Consider the following 24,318-nt stretch of genomic DNA (forward strand, 5'->3'; position numbering starts at 1 on the left):
AGCAAGGAAAGTGGCTGAGGTAAATCACATGATCAGAGCTACCCTGACACATATGGTAAAACTATATAGTCTGTCAAAAGTCAATCAAAGAAGCTTAGATTAAAAAATTCCTATATTTTGCATTGCAACCCAAATGAATGAATCTAGATGTCAAAAAGGGACAGAATCATAAAAGAGAGAGAGGAGAGAGGAGGATGAAAAATCATCATGACTTCGCCACATAGAGCAGACTCTACATCTACAGATCTGTGTGCTTCCCAATAGGAGGATTGAACCCTGGCTTACACAGGAACACCATGCACTGGGCTAGCATAATGGCCCTTTCTTCTATGCACCACATGATAGTGTTGCATCATTTTCCTCTGGAGCAGAACTCAGGGAAAAGTGTGATTCACTTCTGTTTTCAGCAAGACAAAATACAGGCAAATAAGCCACGTAGGATAATGATTCTGGTGACTCTACTGATGTCTAACTTTTAAAAGTATTTAGAAACACTTTTAGTGACATGACAAAGACTTGGACTCAAGCTCTGAGGTCACATGACTTTGCTAGCCTCGGCACCATAAAGCATGGGTAGACAGATCTTTGGCTTTCACTTGTCACTATTCCTAAATAATAGTCTAGCCCCCTCTCTCTTGGTTGAGTCAATAGCAGAAGCTTCACAAAAACACATAGCTGAATACACCAGTTGAGTAATCATTACTGAATGTAAAATAGCCAATATCAGATGAAAACTGACATGGGATGGATGTCCTAGGAATGATATGTTATCTCTATCCTCTTCCTAGAGTCTAAAGAGTACTTTTACTCTCCTGGCCCAAGAAGTGACAGTCTCTTAGTTACTCCCTTAAACAAGGGCCTTGTTTTGACAGAACAATATATTTAGTGAGCTCATTGGGTTAGTTTGAAGGCTGCTACTTTGTGTAGAAGGGACACTTGAGAATTGTTGAGTGGGTCTTCCAGTACTGGAGTGTGTACACTTCAAGGGTAATTAGATCATTTGTGTGAATTAATCTTGTATGTTTTTCAGTTAATTATATTTAGAATTTGGTCTTTTACTTAAACTAGGTAAATTTTTCCCAATTTCTGCAATATGCTTGTCGAATCCAGGCTGTTTACATTTCACAAGATTAAAAAAATACATTGTAGCATGTTAGTCATCTAACTTTAAAGTGTCTTTCTAATTCTGCAATAATACCCCCCATGCTACCCTGATATCAGAGTGTGGTTCAGGAAAAGAGTCCATTTTTACAGTTCAGAGAAAACATAAACCTGAAATACAAAAGAGCTAGATATATGAAGTCAAAAAATTTAATTTAATAATGATTTTCAGTTCATAGTGACATTTTACTATCCAGTGAGCTAGTAACCACTGACATCAAAAGTATATGTCTGCATATGGAAACACCGTTTGCCCACAAATTACAAAGCTCAGAGTTGTGAAGTGGACCAGAATGTCCCAGAAAGGCAGCAGCAACTGAAATGCCAGCAAGGGGGGAGTACTAAATGTTCCAGATAGGAGAGGATGAAGACCTGGAACCAGCTGTTGGCAGAGGTGATAGTGATGAAAAAGGAAAACATGATAAGTTTTAGCAATTCTTTGAGTAAACTACCAAGAAGGGCCATAAAGATTCCAATTTCTTGCCTGCAACTGACTGATAGTGAACTTTAGCATTTATGGTGAGGAAGCTGTTTGCAATAAGAGATCTGAAGGAGAGAGATGAAATCATAGTTTTCCCAAGTCAGTGACAAAAGATTTATCCTTAGAGTTGACACTTAAAAGTACAAGGATATAATAGGGAAAAAATCTAGCCTTGCAGAGCAGTGAGGGATATGTGTGTATAAATAATAGTCACCCTTACTTTTGTACACAATTGATCTTTCATGTAGCTGATTATTGGTCCTATTTTATTGTAATTATTGCTTCAAGAAGCCTCTTTCATTGAACAATCTCTTTAAGAGTAAGAACTTGGTTCATGTTCATCTTAAAGTCATCTCAGAGTATTAGAATCATTTTTTTTTTTTTCTGGTCCTGAGCTCTACACACATGGTGTCCAAAAGCCAAATAGTAATAGATCAATCAGATTAGTAAAATATGCATTTCTCCTATTTTCAGGAAGAAAATACACTCCAAAAGTTTTCCTAACAACTAAATTGCAATTATGAGTTTACACTGAAGGCTGAGAAGATGAGTGACCAGGGTCTTCCAGATATTCTGGCAGGATATAAAGCAAGGGGGAGGGTTTGAGAATGGCTCCTGCAGAGCCAGCTAAAAGAACAGACTCAGGGGACAGAAGCAAATTCAAATCTGGGTAACTGTATTTACTGATATTCTTCCATTAAGGAAGACTTATTTACTTTGTTTTCTTTCTTTCTTTCTTTCTTTCTTTCTTTCTTTCTTTCTTTCTTTCTATTTATTTGTATGTCTATTTATTTATTGCCTCCAGGGTTATTGCTGGGGCTCTGTATTTGCATTAGGAATCCACTACTCCCAGTGACCATTCCCCCCTTTATTTGATAGGAAAGAGAGAAATAGAGGGGAGAGGGATGTAAAGAGGGGAGAGACAGAGAGACACCTGTAGTATCTGCTTCACCACTCATGAAGTGTCCCCCTGCAGGTGGGGAGCCAGGGCTCGAACTCAGGTCCTTGTGCATGGTAATGTGTGTGCTTAACCAGGTGTACCACAGCCCAGCCCCTTACTTATTTATTTTAGGCTGCCCACCTATAAAATACAATTTTTTATTTTATTTTATTTTATTTATTTATTTTTTTCCTCCTCCAGGGTTATTGCTGGGCTCGGTGCCTGCACCATGAATCCACGGCTCCTGGAGGCCATTTTTTTCCCCCTTTTGTTGCCCTTGTTGTAGCTTCATTGTGATTATTATTATTGCCCTTGTTGATGCAATTCGTTGTTGGATAGGACAGAGAGAAATGGAGAGAGGAGGGGAAGACAGAGAAGGGGAGAGAAAGATAGACACCTGCAGACCTGCTTCACCGCCTGTGAAGCGACTCCCCTGCAGGTGTGGAGCCGGGGGCTCGAACCGGTATCCTTACGCCGGTCCCTGCGCTTAGCGTCACATGCGCTTAACCCACTGCGCCACCGCCTGACCCCCATAAAATACAATTTTTATCAACAGGATTTAATGAATCTTAAAGGAGGTAGCATTTAACATGGCTGAAATTTAGTAGTCCTTCGTAAATACTAACTGTTCTCCTTATTAGACTATTGCAAGACCTAGCTTGGAAGGTTCACCAATATATAAGGTAAATCAATGATAAAATTAATTTCAAATTAACTGGTACACTTGAATGAAAATTTGCCTATTCATTTATTTTGGATAGAGACAGAAAGAAATTGAAAGGGAAGGGGGAGATGAAGAGGAAGAGACACCTGCAGCACTGTATCACTACTTGTAAAACCTTCCCCCTGTAGGTTGGGACATGGGGCTTGAATCCAGGTCCTTGAACATTGTAATGTATGCGCCCAGGCAGGTATGCCACTGCCTGGCTCCAAGATTAAAATCTAAACCTCTCTAATTTCACATAAGTAGAAATGTCTGAAAACAAGAAAATATTTTTTAAATATTTATTTATTTATTCCCTTTTGTTCTCCTTGTTTTATTGTTGTAGTTATTATTGTTGTTGTTATTGATGTCATCATTGTTGAATAGGACAGAGAGAAATGGAGAGAGATGGGGAAGACAGACAGGGGCAGAGAAAGAAAGACACCTGCAGACCTGCTTCACCACTTGCTTGTGAAGTGACTCCCCTGCAGGTGAGGAGCCGGGGGCTTGAATCAGGTTCCTTATGCTGCTGGTCCTTGAGCTTTGCACCACCTGCGCTTAACCCACTGTGCTACGGCCCAACTCCCAGAAAACAAGAAAATATTTTATGCCACATTATGGCATAAAATGTAATTTTATGTTACCTAAAGGGAATTTTAAAATTTAATATACCAATATAGGATAGCATTCAACTAAAAAAAATACTGCATTGCAGAATTCTTTTATTTTAATGTTTTTATTATCTTTATTTATTGGATAGAGAGCAGAAATCAAGAGGGAAGGGAGTGACAGAGAGGGAGAGAGAGGGCAGGGTGGAGGTAGATAGCATAATTGTTATGCAAAGAGACTTGCATGTGCCTGAGGATCCAAAGTCCAAGGTTCAATCCCCTGCACCACCATTAGCCAGAGCTGAGCAGTGCTCTGGTTAAGAGAAAGAGAGAGAGAGAGACAGAGAGAGAGACAGAGAGACAGAGACAGAGAGAAACTTGCAACACTGCTTAACCACTCACTCCCAAAGCTCCCACCCTGGGGGCCAGGGGCTTGAACCTGGGTCCTTGGGCATTGTAACATGTACACTCAACTAGATGCACTACCATCTGGCCCCTGCATTGCAAAATTCTAACCTAACGATAGGTTTCAATAATCCTAGAATATTCCATTCATTTCTCTCTTTCAGCTGAGAACTGGGCATCATTATAAAGGGATCTTGGTTCTGATCTAGTAATAGTCTTTCTTATAATAGTCTTTCTTATAATTTGCTTTCAAAAAAACAACAAAAATAGATGCAATTTTTTATTGAATGGCATACAGAAGATAACATCAGAAAGTCACCTTTTTCTGAAATGAAAGCAAGGAGATAAAGATTTTTTTTTTGTTACAGTAGTGATTTTTATTGATTGATTAATTTTACCATAGCACTGTTTAGATCTGGTTTATGGTGGTGGGGGGTTTGAGCCTAGGACTTTGAAGCCACAGGTATAAGAGTCTCTTTGCAAAACCATTATGCTATCGGCCCTGCCCACCCTCCTTAGTGATTTTAATAATGGTTTGTAAAATAGGATTCCAGAAGTATAATTCCACAGTCATCACCACAGCTTTGTGTCTCCTCCTCCACCCCTCAACAATAACCACTATAGGAGATAAAAAAATTTATTTGGGGAACCAGGTGGTAGCTCAGTGGGTTAGGCGCACATGGCACAAAGTACAAGGACCAGCGTGAGGATCCCAGTTTGAGCCCCCAGCTCCCCACCTGCAGGTGAGGCAGTGAAGCAGGTCTACAGGTGTCTTATCTTTCTCTCCCCCTCTCTGTCTTCCCCTCCTCTCTCCATTTCTCTCTGTCCTATCCAACAATGACGATATCAATAACAACAATGATAATAACTATAACAACAATAAAAACAAGGGCAACAAAAAGGAAATAGGGAGTCGGGCTGTAGCGCAGCGGGTTAAGCGCAGGTGGCGCAAAGCACAAGGACCGGCATAAGGATCTCGGTTCGAACCCCGGCTCCCCACCTGCAGGGGAGTCGCTTCACAGGCGGTGAAGCAGGTCTGCAGGTGTCTATCTTTCTCTCCTCCTCTCTGTCTTCCCCTCCTCTCTCCATTTCTCTCTGTCCTATCCAACAATAAAACTAAGGGCAACAAAAGGGAATAAAAAAAAAAATTTTTTAAAAAATTTAAAAAAAAAAGGAAATAAATATTTTTTTAAAATCTTAAAAAAAATTAAATTTTCAGTTTTCTCAAAATTCTTTGCTACTGCATTTTGCCAATACCACTATAGTAACCTACTAGGGAACATATGCTAAACTATGTGTTTTCTCATCTAAGGTTCATCAATTTTATCTACCGTTAATCAATATCTTTATCTGTCAAATAATGAAGAGAGGTAGCATAGTTTAGTGCTTATCTAGTCTAGGTCTAGAATCCTGGCTCCACTGCTAAGAAATGGCATTTGTAAGATGGGGTCATAGTGAAGGAAATGCTGTATGTATTGATAAATTATTTAATAAAGTACTTTATACTTTATAAGGACATATACATATATATAACCATTATGTTATTTAATGCAATGCTATGTAATAACAGATGGTGATTTTTTGTATTTCAGTTCCTTTTATTGGGCATATAAATGTAACGACTAGGTAGCTGGCTTTCAGAGAAATGCAGGTCATTCCTTTAGGAAATATATAAAGCTATACCACTAAGAGTCCTTCAACACAAAGAAGTAACTGGTAAAACACCTGGACTTTACTTCTTCCATGCTACCTCCACTGTTTGTTTTTTTCTTTTTTTCATTGAAAAGGGATGGGAGCTATATTATTATTATTATTATTATTAGACTTATATTGAGCCACAAAATTATAAGATAATAGGGGCATAATTCCATAGTGTCCCCACCACCAGAGTTCTGTGTGATGGTGAATTATCTTAATAGTTACCTACCATTATTCAGTTTATATTATGGTGGTTACTACTAGTTGCTTACCCTTCTCTCTTGCTTAAAGAACCACTGATTTGTTCAGGTAGCAGGCAGTAGTCAGTTGTTTCACAGAGATGGATGCAGCCCAGTACTAGGGTATGAATCATTATTCCTCTAAGCCAACAAGGTCATTCCATTCTACTTTGCCAGGAGTTGGCACATGGCCCAATTCCAAGCAAGGAAATGAATGCGAGAAGGAGTCTGCTTGGATCTTGGGAAAATTTTACTTCTTTTTGCTACAAAAAAAAGAGAGAGGGAGACAGAGAGAGGGGGGGACAGAGATAGGGAGAGAAAGAGAGAGAGAGGGAGAGAGAGAGGGAGGAAGGAAGGGAGGGAGGGAGGAAGGAAAAGAGAAAAGAAAAACAAATACACCTCACCTGGGCCTTCTTTCTTCCTGACTCCTAAAGACAGCAAAGATGTTTGGAACTGAGGTGGCTATTTTTTTTTTTTTTTTATCATGCAGTGACATGTCTAAGAATTTCATGGTCTGGGTTTGCACTTCTTCTTCTAGCGTTTGCCTTATAAACAGACTTGGAGACACCCATCTTCAGACTTCACCTCTTTAAATCATTGTAAATGAAGTGATTATATTGCAAATAGCAAAAGCACACTACAAGTTACTAAATGGTTAAAAAAAAAAAGTAGTTTTATGCACTGACCACAAAACTATCTCTATGAACACCAAATATGTACTATGATTGAAAGAGAGATTCAGGGCTTAGAAATGAAAATTATTGATCTTTGTGATTCTACTCATTCAATTATTTTGAATGTGCATTTCTTTTGCCTTAATTTTATTAAAGGAGTTAATAATTACAAAAGACAGTAATTTGGATCTGAACGCCTCTGCTTCCTCAATAAAGAATAATGATAAGTGCCGGGCTAGCTTCTCGGGCAAGAGAGAGACGACCAGGGACTCATGGCTGAGTGGGACACAGTTCAGTCTTTATTGATGAGGAATGCAGTGCAAGCTAGCTAGCTCTAATCACAATCCAGTCCTATATATATCTCCTGAGGCGTAAGTGTCAGGAAGAGGAAGTACGTAGGATAGGGGGTGGGGAGAAGGAAAAAGTGCATGAACCAGTGGTGATTAAACCAGTGCGAACTAAACAATGATTATGTAAATAGACCACAAGCAATGCAACTGTAGGGGTCTTAGAAGCAGAATTTAGAAGCAGACCAACAGATAAGCATCAAAATGACTAAGAAAATGGTTAAAAAGAGAAAGAAGAGACGCTGAGGTATGATGAATTTGGGGATACTTAATACAAAGTATTAAAATTCATTCTTATTCGTAATTTTGACCTTTCTTAAAGTTCAAGAATTTTGTATTGTTAGTTTAAAAAATAGCTCTTTAAAGTGGAAAATGGCAGGTTTTCAAATGCTTTCTAAACTGGTATATCAATTGGCATTGACTAGAACTAGCTTTCCCATAATGATAAGGGCTGGAGGTTTACTAGTAAGTGGAACACAAAATCAGAAGGCAAGACCAAACTGTCTCCTGTTGTCTTATTTTTTGCAATTGCATTCAGTAAAGTATGATAGAATCAGGTTGTCTTGCCTTCCCAACCTGGAAGAAGAGATGAGAATAGGCCTCTGGGCCACCATCAAATCATGAGGGAAGTGAAACAAAACATCCAGTGTGCAGCCCAAAGCTGGACTGTTTTCTCTCAAAACTCCCTAAGGAAGCCAAAATTCTTATGAGAAAAGTAGATTAATTTTGGAGTGCTGGAATAGTAGAAGCAATACTGCAGCTAAAGTCACAGTGCTATTCAATTGCGAAATCTCCTCTCTGGGGAAAACTATAAACCAAACCAAACAACAACAACACAACTTTCAAAAAGTAAAAGTTAAAAACCAAAGCCTATTATATTTATAGCCACCAGGGTTATCACTGGAACTTGGTGCTCCCAGGGCAGATCCACTACTAATCCACTACAGTCATTTTCCCCTTTTCTTTTCTCTTTTCTTTGATAGGACAGAGGAGAATGGGAGAGAGGAAGACACCTGCAGTACTGTTTCACCACTTGTTAAGCTACCCCCCACCCCAGATGGGTTCCTTGCATACTGTCACGTGCACTCAGCTGGACACATCACCATCCAGCCCAAAAGCATTCATATTTAAAGAAATACTGCCACTTGTCTTCTAAGTAGTGTCCTAATTTGAAAACTTTAAGCCAATTTTTTTCTTTTTTTTTTCGCCTCAAGGGTTACTGCTCAAGCTTGGTGACTACAATACGGATTCACTGCTCCGGGAGGCCATTTTTCCCCTTTTGTTGCCCTTGTTGTTTATCATTGTTGTTGTTGCTGTTATTGTGTTGTTGTTGTTGCTGTCGTTGCTGGACTGGACAGAGAGAAATTAAAAGAGGAAGAGAAGACAGAGGGGGAGAAAAAGATAGACACCTGCTAAGTGCCCCACCCCACAGACGGGGAACCTGAGGTTCGAACAGGGATCTTGACACTGGTCCTTGTGCTTCGTGCCATGTATGCTTAATCAGCTGTGCTACCTCTCAGGCCCCAAGCTAACTTCTTATAATTTGTTCAGGTCACAGGTAAGCTCGTTACCTAGAACAAGTTTCAAGGTCTTTAAAGCTTTCACAGAGCTTTCTGCTTAACTGTAGGCATTTAGCAAAGGTAACTGAGGTGACATACCAAACAATGCTCTAGAGAGATATTTTTAATAGCATCTTTCATCCTTATGCTTTTTCTTTATTTAAACATAGCTTATCTGAAACAGATCAACCAAGACCTTGGATCTTTGGTCTGTATGGTGGCTCCTATGTTACAAAACATCCAGAATATCAGCAGTTTCCACAAATATTGTTTCACTGTGCAGAAGGAAATGCTCATTTCCAAATCAAGAATGCTAGCACTCTGGACAATGCTAGACAACACTGTTCTAATGAATGGAATCAGACACAGTCACTATACTGTAAAACAAAGAAACAGGGAGGTAGGCAGTAGCTCAGCGGGTTAAGCACACGTGGTGCAAAGTGCAAGGACCAGCATAAGGATCCCGGTTCGAGCCCCCAGCTCCCCACCTGCAGGGTAATCACTTCACAGGTGGTGAAGCAGGTCTGCAGGTGTCTGTCTTTCTCTTCATCTCTCTGTCTTCCCCTCCTCTCTCCATTTCTCTCTGTCCTAACAATGACAACATCAACAACAACAACTACAACAACAATTAAAGAAAAACAACAAGGGCAACAAAAGAGAAAATAAATAAATAAAAACAAAGAAACAAACACACACCTAATAGGCTGTGTACAGTGGTAACTTTTTCTTTTTTTTAAAATTTTTTTAAAAATTATTTATTTTCCCTTTTGTTGCCCTTGTTGTTGTAGTTATTATTATTGTTGTTATTGATGTTGTCATTGTTAGATAGGACAGAGAGAAATGGAGAGAGGAGGGGAGACAGAGAGGGGGAGAAAAAGATAGACACCTGCAGACCTGCTTCACCGCCTATGAAGCGACTCCCCTGCAGGTGGGGAGCCTGGGGCTCGAACCGGGATCCTTATGCCGGTCCTTGCATTTTGCGCCACATGTGCTTAACCCACTGCGCTACCGCCTGACTCCCAGTGGTAACTTTTCCTTATTCAGAATATTGAAAAGTGAGCTAGACCAAGATAATTGACCAAACTCAGAAAGTGAGAGATCCAGCCTCTACCAGTCAGCAAAGTTTCACACTGTTCAACTCAACCTCTTTCAGTCTCACTTTAAAAGTATAGGAAAAATACCTGACAGGTATTGTAGAGTTTATATAGACCTCATGTTTCAGTGGAGGCACCCAGAGACTACCCGAACTGCCCCTGCGGCTACAGACAGACTATGACCCACATAGTCAATGACTGCCACCTCTCCAGATTCAAAGGTCTCGAAACCTTACATCAGGCTCAACCTGACGCTGTTGACTGGCTACGGAAGAAGGGCAAATGCTAGAAGAAGTGGAGGCACTTAATACCCTTCATATTAAACAGCTAGAGACAATGTATCAGGTTTGTTCCTTTCATATAAGGAAGAGAGGGAAGAAGACCAATCAAGGTCACACAGAAAAAAATCAGAAAAACAGGGAAGAAAACTTAATCTTGTTATTTGCACAACCGAAGCATTTTTTAATTGATTTGACTCTTACATAATCAACCATTTCATTAATTTGCTGGATCATTCTGACATAAATATAACATTCAAATGGAATTTTACTAAAGTTTTGCTCTAGTTAATCTAACACTCTATCCTTTTTGTGGTTGCCAAAATACATATTTACTTGTTTAAGGCTAAACTCAAAGAAGCCAGCCTAGAGCTTCTTAAGCTTAGGAGGAAAAATTAATGGAAATTTAATTTTATATTTCCAAAATGCTGTAGTTGAGGCATTGACAGAGAAATCCTAGAAATTTTAAAAGCTGTCTTCATCACTAACTACTTGGCACTTTGCAATTTATTAAGAACAGTAGAGCCCATCAGAGTTGTATATCAAATTAGAGTTGGTAAAAGCACTTAATGTAGATCTGAATGCTTTCTTGAAAAAGATTTCAATTCCTTTAAATTTATATGACAATAAATTCTTACTGCAGCATAAAAAAGTACTAGCTGAAATGTTATGGCTTTGGCTTGAATTTCCATCTGTAGCTCATCAAATGACTAAACAGTTACAAGGAATTAAACCAAAATCAGACTCATTAGAATCTGATATGCTGGCAGAATATAAACTTTCACTGCTTAGCATCTGGAGTTTTGGGTGACTAACATTTAAATGCGTGTGCTTGTATGTTTTGTGGGAAAGAAATATGTAAGATTATAGGTGAGATATACAATCATTAAACTTAACTTTCAGGAAAATGTAATTCTCTCTTTTCTTTTCCCCCCAAATATTTTGAGGAAAGAATTGCTCAAAATTAAGGATAACAAACTTTAAATTAGCCCCTGGTTAAAATTCTACAAACTTGGCGAATACAAGGCTGAAAACACAGTTCCCCAAACATCTGGTCAAGTGTGCCCAAATAAATAATTTATACAACCTTTTCTGCTTTAGCCATCTTGCCAGAAGATATATTTGAAATGATTTCACAGGATCTAACTGCTAACACCAAGCTTCCAATAACTCTCATATGAAGTGAAAAGAAAAGCCCGTGTAGTTAAGATTAACAGAATCTATCAAGCACATCTTTCCAAATAACATTCTCTAGAGCTCACACTGTCCCTAGACAGTCACTAGGTCCTCTTCCCAAGAGTCTTTAACCCTTGGTGACTCCTCTACTGATACTCTCAAATTCAGAACCTAAACCTAGCAAAAGGAAGGTGGGAAAGGCCAGAGTAGGCTCTAGGTCAAACTCAAGACACAAAGCTCCCAAAACAGTGTTGATGCTCAATAATACTGAATAGTTCTTTCCATGCTTCCTCACTCCATAGGATAGCAGGACTATTGGGAGTCATAATCAGGAGATGCTAACACAGAGACACTACTTTTAGGGGCTGGGTGGTGGCACACCTGGTTGAATGCACATGTTACAATGTGCAAGGACACAGGTTCAAGTCCCCAGTTCATACCTGCAGGGGGGAAGCTTTGCAAGTGGTTAAGCAGTGTTGTAGGTATCTCTCTCTCTCTCCTTCTCTATCCCCTCTCCCTTCTTGATTTCTGGCTGTCTCTATCCAATAAATAAAGATAATCAAAATTTTTTAAAAAAGAGACACTTTTTTTTTTTTTTAGTACAATGCAACATGGAGATTAAGTAAGGAAAGGTGTTTTGAAAGTACTTGATGGCATTTGGGTAGCACAGAAATTAAACTCAGGGAAAATTAAATCCCAAACCAGGGACACTTAGGACAAGGTGAGTTTAGTCAAAAATCAATATGTCTCATTCATCAAGAGAGGTGATGTGTTCGAAAGTGCAGAGGAAACTGCAAAACTTTTGCCTAAACTCCAGGTTGAGTGTCAATCAAGAACCTGTGCAAAAATCTTACATCTGGAACATCAATCTATAGAGCAGCTCCAAAACAGGAAAATGTCATTTCTCATTAAACGAAACTCATGTGTGCCCCAATAAATCTTAATACCACAGAAGCATCAAAAGTTACCAATATGATGATCAGGATATAACCATCCAATTCTGTGAACTGTACCTGAAAGTGAACTAATGAGTCATGAGGATAAAACAGTTTTCAATAGATGCCTTTCAAATAAAGAGTAAATCTGCATGCTATATCAGTTGGAACAACTAAATGCTGGTGTCTTTGTTAAATAACCTGGGGGGTGGTGGTTTCCAAACTGTAAATGTATCCAGGCCATTTCTCCTAGCCTACTGCCATTTGCCAGACTACAGTTCCTGTTGGCAGCTAAACAAGCAGCATTCAAAAAGAGGCAAACAAGTTGAAGTCAAATCATTTTAGTGCTGCTAGTCCTGTAGAGGGTTTTATGGTGGTAGAGACTGAAGTTATCAGATGAAGTGAGATACCTGAACTATATGTAGATAGGTTTCTATTATTCTTGGATCATATTCCATATTCTCACTGCTAAAGAAAATTGGGGACTTGCCACTCTTTCTAGGTAGAAATACAATATATCATAAGAGCCTTGGCAAAGGAAGCAAATGACCATTCTAAACAAAGATTATTTAGGAGATTTTTATTTGCTGCAGCTATTTAAACTATGTATTTATATCTACTTCTAATATATCTACCTATAGTAAATATACTATATGTTTATATGTAATATATATTTATTTATTTGATAGGACAGAGAGGAATTGAGGGAAGAAAGGGGGATAGAGATGGAGAAAGAGAAACACCTGCAGCACTGCTTTGTCACTTGTAAAGCTTCCCTTCATTCCCCCCACAGCTGGGGACCAGGGTCTTGAACCTGGGTCCTTGCACATGGTAACATTTGTGCTCAACTTAGCGTGCCACCACTCAGATCCTATATATAAATATAAATGAATACAAATGCATATGTATGTATGCATATACAGAAAGGAGAGACAGAGAGAGAGAGCAAGAGAGAGATAGAGAGAAAGAATCAACATAAAGCATCTTTCATTATAATCTTGGGTGTGTGAGTTTACTCAAACTACAAACTGCCTATGTAGTGTTTGAGGTCATGATAATAATGGTGAAAACTTGTCAACACTTAGGTCTTTTTTTTTTTTAATTTTTATTTAGAAAAAGGAAACACTGAAAGAACCATAGAGTAAGAGGGGTACAACTCCACACAATTCCCACCACCAGAACTCTGTATCCCATCCCATCCCCAATAGCTTTCCTATTCTTTATCCCTCTGGGAGCATGGACCCAGGGTCATTATGGGGTGCAGATGGTGGAAGGTCTGGCTTCTGTAATTGCTTCCAGAGGGTGGGATGGGACACAGTCTTTTGGTGGTGGGAATGGTGTTAATGTACACTCCTATTAACTTGTAGTCATATAAATCACTATTTAATTAATATCAGAGGGGAAAATTGATTGACTGTCTCAAACTTTTTAATGCACAGACCATAGGATGAGTCTTTGAAATGTTGACTCTCTTAAAAGCTTAGACCAGGGAGAACAGAAGCAACCAGTGGCATTACTTTAAAAGACACCGCTATATACAAATAATGTCAAAGGACATGAATTATGGTGATGTTGTGTATGAGACAGCAAATCCTAACAAAGGGATTTTCAAAGTTAACCCAATTGCCACATAATTTGATTACAGCAATAACTATTGATTGCCTTCTTAAACCCCAAGACAGTAGGGAACTCCCACTTCCTCTATAGAGTCTATATTTCCCTCAGTCCTGGAACCTCTAGGTTGGGCCTCACTTTCTTGCAATTTTCTCTCAATTCATACTAAAAGATATTGTATCTGCTGACCCCAACCTAATCAATGCAGTGAGTACCACCTCAGCATGCTTCACTTCAGACTGTGTCCAGAGACGTCAGGCGTGGAATGTCAACCCTTCACTCTCATTACTTGGGTGAGACCTTTCCTTTCATAGGATTCTCTAATTCCATTTCAGGTGGTTCACTTCCTAACAAAGTCCCAAATACTTAGGTCTTTTGACAGGTCTGTGCTAAGATGCTTCCTAACAGTGGTGAGGAAGAGACAGAAGGAAGGGAACTTCAGAGATACACAGGAAGGGAAGAGGAAGAATGGAGGATAAAAAAGGCAATGGAAGCAGGAATCAAGAATGACCTACAATGTACTACATTCCAAGTGTACTGAGTGCTCCTGGACCTTTTCTCATCATCACAGGTCATGTTTTTAAAATGGGATTAGTAACTGGATTGGAAGAAGGATTTAATACGCTTGCTAGCATGCTTGCTTTTTCAACTCATTTAAATTTTATTTTATTTTATTTTATTATTTAAACCATATGTGTGAGAAAGAGAAAAAGAAGTTAGAGCACCTCCCTGGCAAATGAGACCCCTGAAAATTGAATTGGGAACCTCAGCCATGCATACCCAGTGCTCTACCATCTGAGCTGTCTCCCCAGCCTCAACTCTCCTATCTTTATGTGTAAAATGAAGATAATGTGTAATTTTGCAGGGTTGTAGGAAAGAACAAGATTAAAAAAAGGGGGGGAGGCAATATGAACTTGTTTGCCTGGTGGTCGTCACAGTTTATGCCTGGTATTCCAATGTGATTATTGACTTTCATTCTCAAAAGTATCCCAGTTTGGACAAGTAATAGTGACGTGGACGCTCCACATAGAAATCACTGAACATGACTTCTGATACAGTGTGGGCCCTCAGTGTGTCAGTGACTATCATTCAAGCAAACTTCACACATTTTAACAACAAAAAGTACTTCTGAGTCAGCTCTATCATAAACCACCTTTCTATGTGCCAGACTAGCTTTGCGGGCGGGAGACAGACGACCAGAGACTCATGGCTGAGCTGTACGCAGTATCTCTTTATTCATGTGGAATGCAGCACAATCTAAGACATCTAAACTATATATAATCACAATCCTGTCCTTATATATATACTCGTCAAGTAGGGTGGAAACAGGATGTGACGTAGAGAGGGTGGAGCGAAAAAAGACTGGTGGAAATCAGGGTGTACTAGGAGAGGGGGCGGAGCAAAAAGACATCATGAACCAGTGGGGATTAAACCAATGCCCTGCAGGCAGGGCAGTGCTTGGTTAACAGTGGTTATGTAAATAGAATACAGTGTTAAGCAGGGGGGATTAAACCAATAAAACAGAAGGGGTTTTAGAAGCAGAATTAGAAGCATACCAACACTATGTAGAAAGAGTGGAAGTTGATTTGGTGTTTTGTTTTTCAGCAGGACTGTAAACTAAGCTAGAAGTGGCCATGATCAAAGAATGATCAAGTTTAACTATACATCTATGAAGCTACTGAACCCTGGAGGGATACTCACATGTGGGTGTTTCTCACTCTTAAAAGACAGAAGGTAAGTGTGCTTGTACTTGAATTAGACTGATTTGGTCTACTAGATTAAATAACCTGGTTAACTCCTGTAGTTTTATTCTTTCTTAAGCCAACTCTCCAGAAAGGCTAAAACTACTATTATCTTCCTTGGCCTCACTATAAAGTAGCAATGATAGGGACTGCCACACTTTCTGAAGAAAGGCTGGTTCAGCCTATTCTGACATTCAAGGAAACTGGGCCTGAAATGAGTGCAGCCCAGAATGTTCCCAGCTTTGACCATGGACTGAAAGCTTAGACCCACAGGGACTCAGAGGTTATACAAGCTCCTGTGCTAAATGTGAATGTACATGGGCCCTGGGTCAGGTTGATGGGGTAAAAGTTAACTGCATTTATACATTTTTCTTTAAGTTTAGGAGCTACTCTCTGTCCAAGAACACACTTAAAATAGAATCCCTAACTTCTTACCAAACTAAAATATTTATTCCCATCTGCTCTATTTCTACTTTCTGATTCCTATTTATTAAGCATTTTGTCCTGCCTCATAACTTATTGCTTTTCAGACACCAAGTTGCAGATGCTACTATGATCCCATCCTGAACTCCCTGGGCAGACAACCTCACCAATGTGTTCTAGAACCTCACCTATCCAGAGCCCCACCCAACTAGGGAACTATAGAAACAGGATACAGATCAACTTGTTAACACCCATGTCCAGTGGAGAAGCAATTCCAGAAGTTAGAATTCCCACCTTCTGTACCCCCAAATGAGTTTTGGTCATATTCCCAGATGGGGAGAAATGTTAGGGGAAAATTATCAGAGGGCTCTGAAACCCAATTCCATCAGGACCCCGAGAGAGAAGAGGAAAAAGTAAAGACATTCAGAAGTAGTAACAGGTGTTGCTATGACTTAAAATGGAAGAGAACGTAGGACCATAGAAAAAATTTATATATATTTATCAGTTAGCCTCTATCTGTGACCTTCAGAAAACGACTGCACTTTCCAATGGAGGGAATAGGGACACAGAACTCTGGTAGTGGGAACAGTATGGAATTTTACCTCTGTTATCTTATAATTTTGTCAATCAATATGAAATCACTAATAAAAGAAAAACAAAACTAGTATTACCCTGAGATTTTTTCTTATGGCTTCTCCATAGTATCTTTGATATATATATTGGAGACATGAAAATCAATAATTATTATTGCTCGGTAGTGAACTGGATGTATTTTACACATGATTTCTCTTTAGCCTATAGTTAGCCCTATACTACTTGGCACTTGTGTGCCGGAGAGAACTACTGTTGCTAGTATTGCAGTTTATTCACTATAACATATTTGATAAAAAATGCATCTGATCTCCCCTTTGATCTATTTATCTCTAATATTAAACACTTTATGATGCGTGCCAGCCCTTTCCTCATGCAGGTCCCCAGAGTAGTTTATGGAATCCTCACTACCTGACAATAGTTAACAGGTATTCCAAAATTTCCTTCTTTGGGGTAACAAGATTTGCCTAATGTTGCAGGATGGACACAAACAAAACTGCCCTGGAAAAAATAAGATGTTGAATGGATTCTGATTTGGGGTCTTTGGGTCCAATACATTGGCCATCATGATGTGGAGAGAAGGTCAAGGAATGTCAACAAGATTTTTTAAAAATATTTTTAAAAATATTTATTTATTCCTTTTTTTTGTTGTTACCCTTTTTTTTTTTTCTTACTGTTGTTACTGATGTCGTTGTTGAACAGGACAGAGAGAAGTGGAGAGAGGAGGAGAAGACAGTGGGAGAAAGACAGATAGACACCTGCAGACCTGCTTCACTGCTTGTGAAGCGACTCCCCTGCAGGTGGGGAGCTGGGAGATTTTTTTTTCTTTCTTATCAGTGAGAGAGCCCAGAAACCAGCTCTTTATAGCAACACAAAACAAGTATTCCTTCCCCATAAAATACTTGGAACCACCAGTTCTGAACTTTTCTGCAGAAAAGCTGAAAGGCTGTGATGGCTTTCTGTCACTGAGAAAAATCCTAGGTCATTTCAAATGCTGCTGGATGGTATGTATGTAAGGAAGGTAGTATATTTTTATAGAAGTTGAGCTAGATAAAGGCTTAAGTAACTCTGGAAAAACTGGCTCAAAGCAAGTCACTAACTTTAGCATATATTCATATGGTTTCCTTCTCTACTGGTACAGTAAGTGTTAGTTACTCACTGAGGAGGTCCATGCTATGGAAACAAATGGTCTAAATCTAATATTAAAGGGGCTTAGAAGGGAATGAAGCATTAGTATGCACTAGTACTATTTACAAACGCATTACAATGTGCTAGGTAGTGTGTTAAAGTGCTTTACATCTCAATGCCTCATTTACTCCTGTGAGGCCAGCAGAACTCTTGCCTCCACTTTATAATAAGAAAATTGAGGCAGAAGTTAGTTAATTAACTATCTGAGATTACAAGGCAGGAGCTAGAAATCTGGACCAAACCTACCTAGTCCTGCTATTTTCATATTTTAGGCTAAGCATGCCAGATCAGGGGTTCACACGGATTCAGGTATGGGTTGGACAGCAAGTGAGTAAAATGCAAAGGATGATGAACAGACTTGAGTATGGCTAGAGCAGAAAAATAACACAAGAGAGGATGGAGACATCATTCAAAAAGGATCCCGACTGGCGGCCACTAACACGAGGGCAGAAGGAACTGTGGCATAGTCTTTGAAATGCTGTAGAAGTCTTCCCAGGTTGCTCTATGTCAGGTGAGAAAGTAGGGGTGGAGCAGTAGAAGACCATTGGATTATTTCATGTGAAACTCAGAAGAATCCCTGTGACTGAAGCCACTAACATCAAAGGGCAGCTGCTGAGGGAATCACTGAATGGCTGAATAGGGCCTCAATAAGAAGGGGAAGGAGAGACAGGACAGGTGTCCAAGGGGAGTAGTCCATGCACTAAGGGTTGTAGAGGAGCATTTTTCTCTGCAGACATCAAGGTCATGTTTAATTCCCTTTTCCATTAAAATGAAAGAGCAGCTAGACAGTGGGGATACCGATGAAGAATACAACATCACATTCAACCCCAGGGAACTAAAAGCTCCCCAAGCAGTGAACTGTACTCCCCACCTGCAGCAGCATCTCTCCCTTTCTCCCTCTCTGTTATTCCTTTCTCCATTTCTCTGTCATTTCAAAGAAAATAGGGGGAAGAAAGAAGGAGAAGGAGAAGAAGTAGTAGTAGTAGAAAAAGGAAAAATGGCCATCAGGAGAGGCGGATTTGTAATGCTGGCACCAAGCCCCAGTGATAACCATGGTGGCAATTAAAAAAAAAAAGAAAAGAAAAATGTAAATACAAATCTATAAACAAACAATACACTTTCCCTACCATGTGCATGTAACAAAACACAAATGGAAACCTTAACCTTGGCATACACATGAAATCATCCTTCCTCTACTACTTTGAAAATCAGCTGATAGACAGACAGAAATTGAGAGGGAGAAGAGAGAGAGGTAAACAAGGAGAGAGAAAGAAAGACATCTGTACTCTGCTTCATGGCTTATGAAGCTTCCCTTTTGCAGGTGGGGGCTAAAAAGTTAAACCTGTGTCCTTGTCCTTGGTAATGTATGTGCTCAACTAGGTGTGGACTACCTAGTCTCAGTTATAGAGGTGTTTTTTTTTTTCTGTTTGTTGCTTTTTAATTGTTACACATTTATAAATAAGCACCACAAAGAAATCAGGAGTCCAATTTCCTATTCAGGTACATAGGTGGGCAAGCCTCTCAAACTTAGGCCTGTTAACTGTTTGCCCTCCTTAAATATAGGTCACACTAAGCAGCTGAAAGCCCATGAATTCTGTTTTCTACTTTATTTTCCATGCAGTTCAATTCCTTTCACTCCTTGCTACTGAAAACATGTGAAAGTAAGAGGTATCTTGGGTTACAAGCAGGTTAGTTGTGCAACAAGCCTAAGGAAGTCTAACCATAAAGTGCATTTCCACTTGCTCTTTTAAGAAAGGACCAAAAAACATTCTGACCTAATGAACATAAGAGCTCGAAGTTCATGCTTCTACATGAAAGGAATTAAGATCAAGGGCAGGTACTATGCCTGATTCACCAGACCCCAGATTCTGGTACATAGTAGGTGTTGAATAAATATTTGCTGAATAAATTTTATGAATACAAAATTGTGTCCCAGATAATCGCAAAGTGTAAATGAACAGTTATGCAGAACCATTTCCTGGTGTGTGAGAGAGAGAGAGTGTGTGTGTGTGTGTATGTGTTGCTGGTGGTGGTGATAGTGGAGGCAGGGTGGAAAGGGATACTGGAGAGTTTAGGGAAGGTGGAGAGAACATATACTTTGTTTATAGTAATTTGAAAAATGAAGAAGTAGACAGAATGTTCAAAAGAAATCCCATTGGCCTCTATAATGTAACAACATAATTTCCTGTCTAATGAGGAAATGTTAAGAACTGATGGAAGACAATAACCTGGACTTGGAATACTCAAAATGATGACTTAAAACCACCTACATATATCAAACTCACAGTATCTTCCCAGTGACTGGAAGACTGTGCCATGAAGACCACTATACATCAAATTCTTTTCATTAATCAAAGCATGGCTAGACAAAGGAAGATTCATCCTTAAGTGTGAAGTATCACTCACATAGTGAATTCAAGATAAATGACATATGACTATTAGAAATAAAGGAATCCTGTCTGGGGGACAATATTATTCTCAAATGGCTTCCCACTTATAGAAAAACAGCTTGAGACAAGCCCCATAAGAGTATTCAGTGGTGCAAAATGACCTGGGAAACATGGTTTCTTAGGATGTCACTTAGAGATGCATATACCTGAATACCTTGCTGTGGCTCTTCTGGAAAGACAATTCTGGCTCAGGTTCTCCTGCCCAGGTTTTGTTTACATAAGAACAGTCTTGCTACAGGTCATTTGTATAGGAGATAATTAAGCTCTTTGAGCACAGATAGGGTAATTAGTATGCCTATAGTAAACACTGAAATGTTTTTCTTCCAAATTTTTTTTACTCCCCAACAATTAAGGATCTATAATACCTGTCGGTCTTTTCTCCAAAGCAAGTACAAGGACTGTAGGTGAAATAGAGAAGACTTTGTTGTTAAACTGCTCAGAAAACACAAGACATCATTGATCACCTGAAGGCCTCATTTTAATTTGATTCCAGATCTGTGGTGCCTTGAAAGATCTTACTGCTAAATCTTTAAGTAGGTCAGAAATGCAACTTCTGAAGCTGACATTCTAATAAATGATTAGGTCAGAACCTCACTTGTTTACATTTCAGGAAGGCACTATATTTGGACCATCAAAACATCAGGACATCTAACCATTTAAATGTTAAAAAGAATTCTGAACATCATCTCTACCCACAAGGGAGAGATCAAAATAAGTCTACAATACCTCAACCATACAGAAAAAGAGGAGTATTGGGTTTTGGACTATTAAGTACTTTTTTCATTTAGACAATACCCTAATAAAACAATTAAGTACCATGGAACCCAGCCACACCCCTTTGATGAAACCCACACTTAACAAAATATTTAGGTAATGCCTGAACAAATCAAATAAACACCAAGGCAGGAAATGCAGCCCGGACTGCCCCATCCTGGCTCTGCTTGAGTCTGAAGGGCCATGTCACTTGAAAATGTAATCAAACAAAATCTACAGTAATTCCACTGCAGTCTGCGCTCTTCAGGAGAGCTAGTTCAGTCTCTGACATTTTGCTTTTCATAGCAGATGGAAGGGAAGGAGGAAAAAAAGAAAGAAAGAAAAAAAAAACTTCCTTGGCTCACAAAACATATGCATCCAGTTGAGATTTTATTCTGGGAACCTTATACAACATCTAGCTAGCAAACAAATAAACAAACAATGGTCATTATTATAATTATTTTTTCCATTACTCACTGCTACTCCAGGATTTCAGCAAATATTTGATACTGATCTCAAAGAAGCCGGAATCCTGCTGGCTGGCCATGTCCGCGGCATACAAAGAGGCTCCCTGGGCTGGACTGGCAGCCGCTGGAGGAGCAGGTACCGGGGTGGAGATGCGCCTGTCACAGGTTCGTGATGTCAGCGGGGTCTGGAGCAGGGAGGCGGGCAGGCTCTGCAGAGCTACCTCCAGCGCTGGCAGAGAGTCCTCATTTAAAGGACACGGAGGAGCTGGAGAGAGATGCTCGGCCGCTCCTCCTCCTCGGGGTCCAGGACTTGCTTCTTATTTGCTGGGTGCAGCTCTCAGTGGTGGCGGCAGCGGCCACCGCTGCTTTCATTTCTGGGCTGCCATATCCAGAAACGCCCGCCGCCACTGGCCGCCCACATGCTCGGCTCCAGCCAGGTACGGCCCCCAGGAAGTCCCCACCTGTACTGAGAGCGTCTTTATTATTTTTTTTCCTTCCCCTTGGGAGGGAGAGGAGGTTGCTCGGCCAGCTGCCCTGCCCACAAGGCGCTCCCCGGAGGCGGCTGCCAGGGAGCGCCGCCCCCGCCCCCTGCCCACAGTCCCCGGAGCCGCCGAGGCCCCTGACTCAGCTGCAGGAGCGATTGATTTCCCAGCTGCCTTGGACTCGCTCGCTCAATGCAGAAATGCTTCCAGTGAGCAGCCCCTGTAAGCACTAGTTGCCACTTCCCCTTGTGTCTGCCCCGAAATATACACAACTGCTTCGCGTTGCAGTAAGCAAAGCAGCGTCCCTGATCTGGCTGCAGTGACGTTTTGAAAAGCCTCAGCAGTCTGCCTTCTTGCAACAAGAGAGCTCCTTAACCACCAGCCTGGGTCTATTTGTTTGTTTGTCTCTTCTTTTTCGTTTTCTTTCATGGACACAGTGCAATCTGCACTTGGTGCTTCTGTCTCCCAGCAATCCTGTCCGTTTTAGGGGGCGCCCCAGACCTAACATGCTCCCCGCCATGAGGTGGGGCAAACTGCTTTAGTCAGCTTGTTTACAGAACCAGCAGGCTCCAGGATGGATTTGCTCCCACCAACCTTTCATTTCTGAGAAGCACCAGACCCCATAAAGCTTATTTCTTTCTATGAAAATGAAAAGCAAAAACATTAGCTTCTTTATTGTACAATGAATGGCCTAATACTTCATGAAATACTTCTATCAGCTGCCCAGCGTTTGAATAGCTTTGTTTCATGTTATCATTTAGCTCCACTAGGGGATGAAATGAGAACATTTTAATTGTGACAGGTTACATTCAAGCAGGTGGGATTTGACCAACCATCTCATCAACCATGGAATCTCCCCATGACCCCTGTAGATTTATGATTAATGTTTTCCAAAGGAATTAATAAAACACAGAAATACTTATTTAGCATAAGAAATGTTGGACACTCCACTTATCACACAAATAAAACAGCTACAGCTAGTATAGTTCATTTGAGAAAATAGAAAGGAAGGGAATACATATATGTATATTCTATATATATTAATTTAAAATTTTAACACTAAAGAGAAATTTAAGGAAGATGTCCTGAAATGCCCTAAGACACTATCAATACAATAAGCTTTTCAAACTCTGCACTTACACAAAAGGGAATCAACCACTAAGACTCCAATTCCACTCAGGGCACTTAGATTTGTGGGTTTCTTTCTCCCTAAATGCTTCAGAGTTGTATGGTGTCAGCTGTTTGTGAATTTCTGAAGCCAACTTAAGAGTCTGGTTGTATATATCATTAAGTCATGAAGTAGATTGTTGGTCCATTTTTTCAAAAACTTCTCAGTATATCTGAGAGTCTGGCCAGTATGTCAGAAAGTCTTCAGAATCTTGTCAGACTGACTTACACACACACACACACACACACACACACACACTGATAATAAGCTAATTCTCTTGTATCACTTATACTTTAAAAGTAAGGACTTCAGGGAGTCGGGCTGTAGCGCAGCGGGTTAAGCGCAGGTGGCGCAAAGCACAAGGACTGGCATAAGGATCCCGGTTCGAACCCCGGGTCCCCACCTGCAGGGGAGTTGCTTCACAGGCGGTGAAGCAGGTCTGCAGGTGTCTATCTTTCTCTCCTCCTCTGTGTCTTCCCCATCTCTCTCCATTTCTCTCTGTCCTATCCAACAACGACAACAACAATAACTACAACAATAAAACAGGGCAACAAAAGGGAATGAATAAATAAAATAAATATTTTTTAAAAAAAGTAAGGACTTCAAAATAAAAGTATGGACTTCAAGTCAGATAAAACCCAAAAGAGTCATTCCCTCTGAAACAAAAACTACGGCCACTAGCTTCCCACTCAATAAATGGCAACGAGTGAAGGGATGGGGGCACCTGGTGCCTCGGAATTAATAAGCACAAAGAGTTTAAATACAGACCCCAGATTTCTGCCTGACACCAATGAGCTCTGAAACTTAGACCAGGCTATTAATCTCAATAGTCCTTGGCTTCCTCCTCTGTAGAAAGGAGATAATAGTGGTACCAACTTCACTGCCTTGTTGGAAAAAATAAGTGACATGATGAACAAAAACTTCTCAGCTGATTGTCTTATAGTAAATACTTAAGTTTTTGCCCCAAAGATGTTTATTTTAAACACTTGGAAACTCCAGAATAAACTTTTAAGTCAAACATGATTTTTGTCTTACTTATGTTTCTTAGAAAGTATATCATAGGGCTAGGGAGATAGCATAATGATTTTGCAAAAGAGACTTTTGTGCCCGAAACTCTGCAATCCCAGGTTCAATCCTTAGCA

The 24,318-nt window shown here is 40.0% G+C and overlaps 1 protein-coding gene across 3 annotated transcripts in view; it reads right to left on the reverse strand.

The window, feature by feature from the left end:
• FRY (FRY microtubule binding protein) overlaps positions 1–24,318 on the reverse strand; it is a 495,577-nt gene that overhangs the window by 276,033 nt on the left and 195,226 nt on the right. For 2 of the 3 annotated variants that reach the window (XM_060191649.1, XM_060191651.1), the window contains exon 3: positions 21,537–21,987. The exons of the other annotated variant lie outside the window; for it this stretch is intronic. In XM_060191649.1, coding sequence (XP_060047632.1) covers positions 21,537–21,606 — 70 coding nt within the window. In that variant the 5' untranslated portion in view covers positions 21,607–21,987. The remainder of the gene's footprint in view (positions 1–21,536; positions 21,988–24,318) is intronic. 3 annotated transcript variants of the gene reach the window in all.

The sequence above is a fragment of the Erinaceus europaeus genome, chromosome 5, assembly GCF_950295315.1.
Source record: "Erinaceus europaeus chromosome 5, mEriEur2.1, whole genome shotgun sequence".
NCBI lineage: Eukaryota > Metazoa > Chordata > Mammalia > Eulipotyphla > Erinaceidae > Erinaceus > Erinaceus europaeus.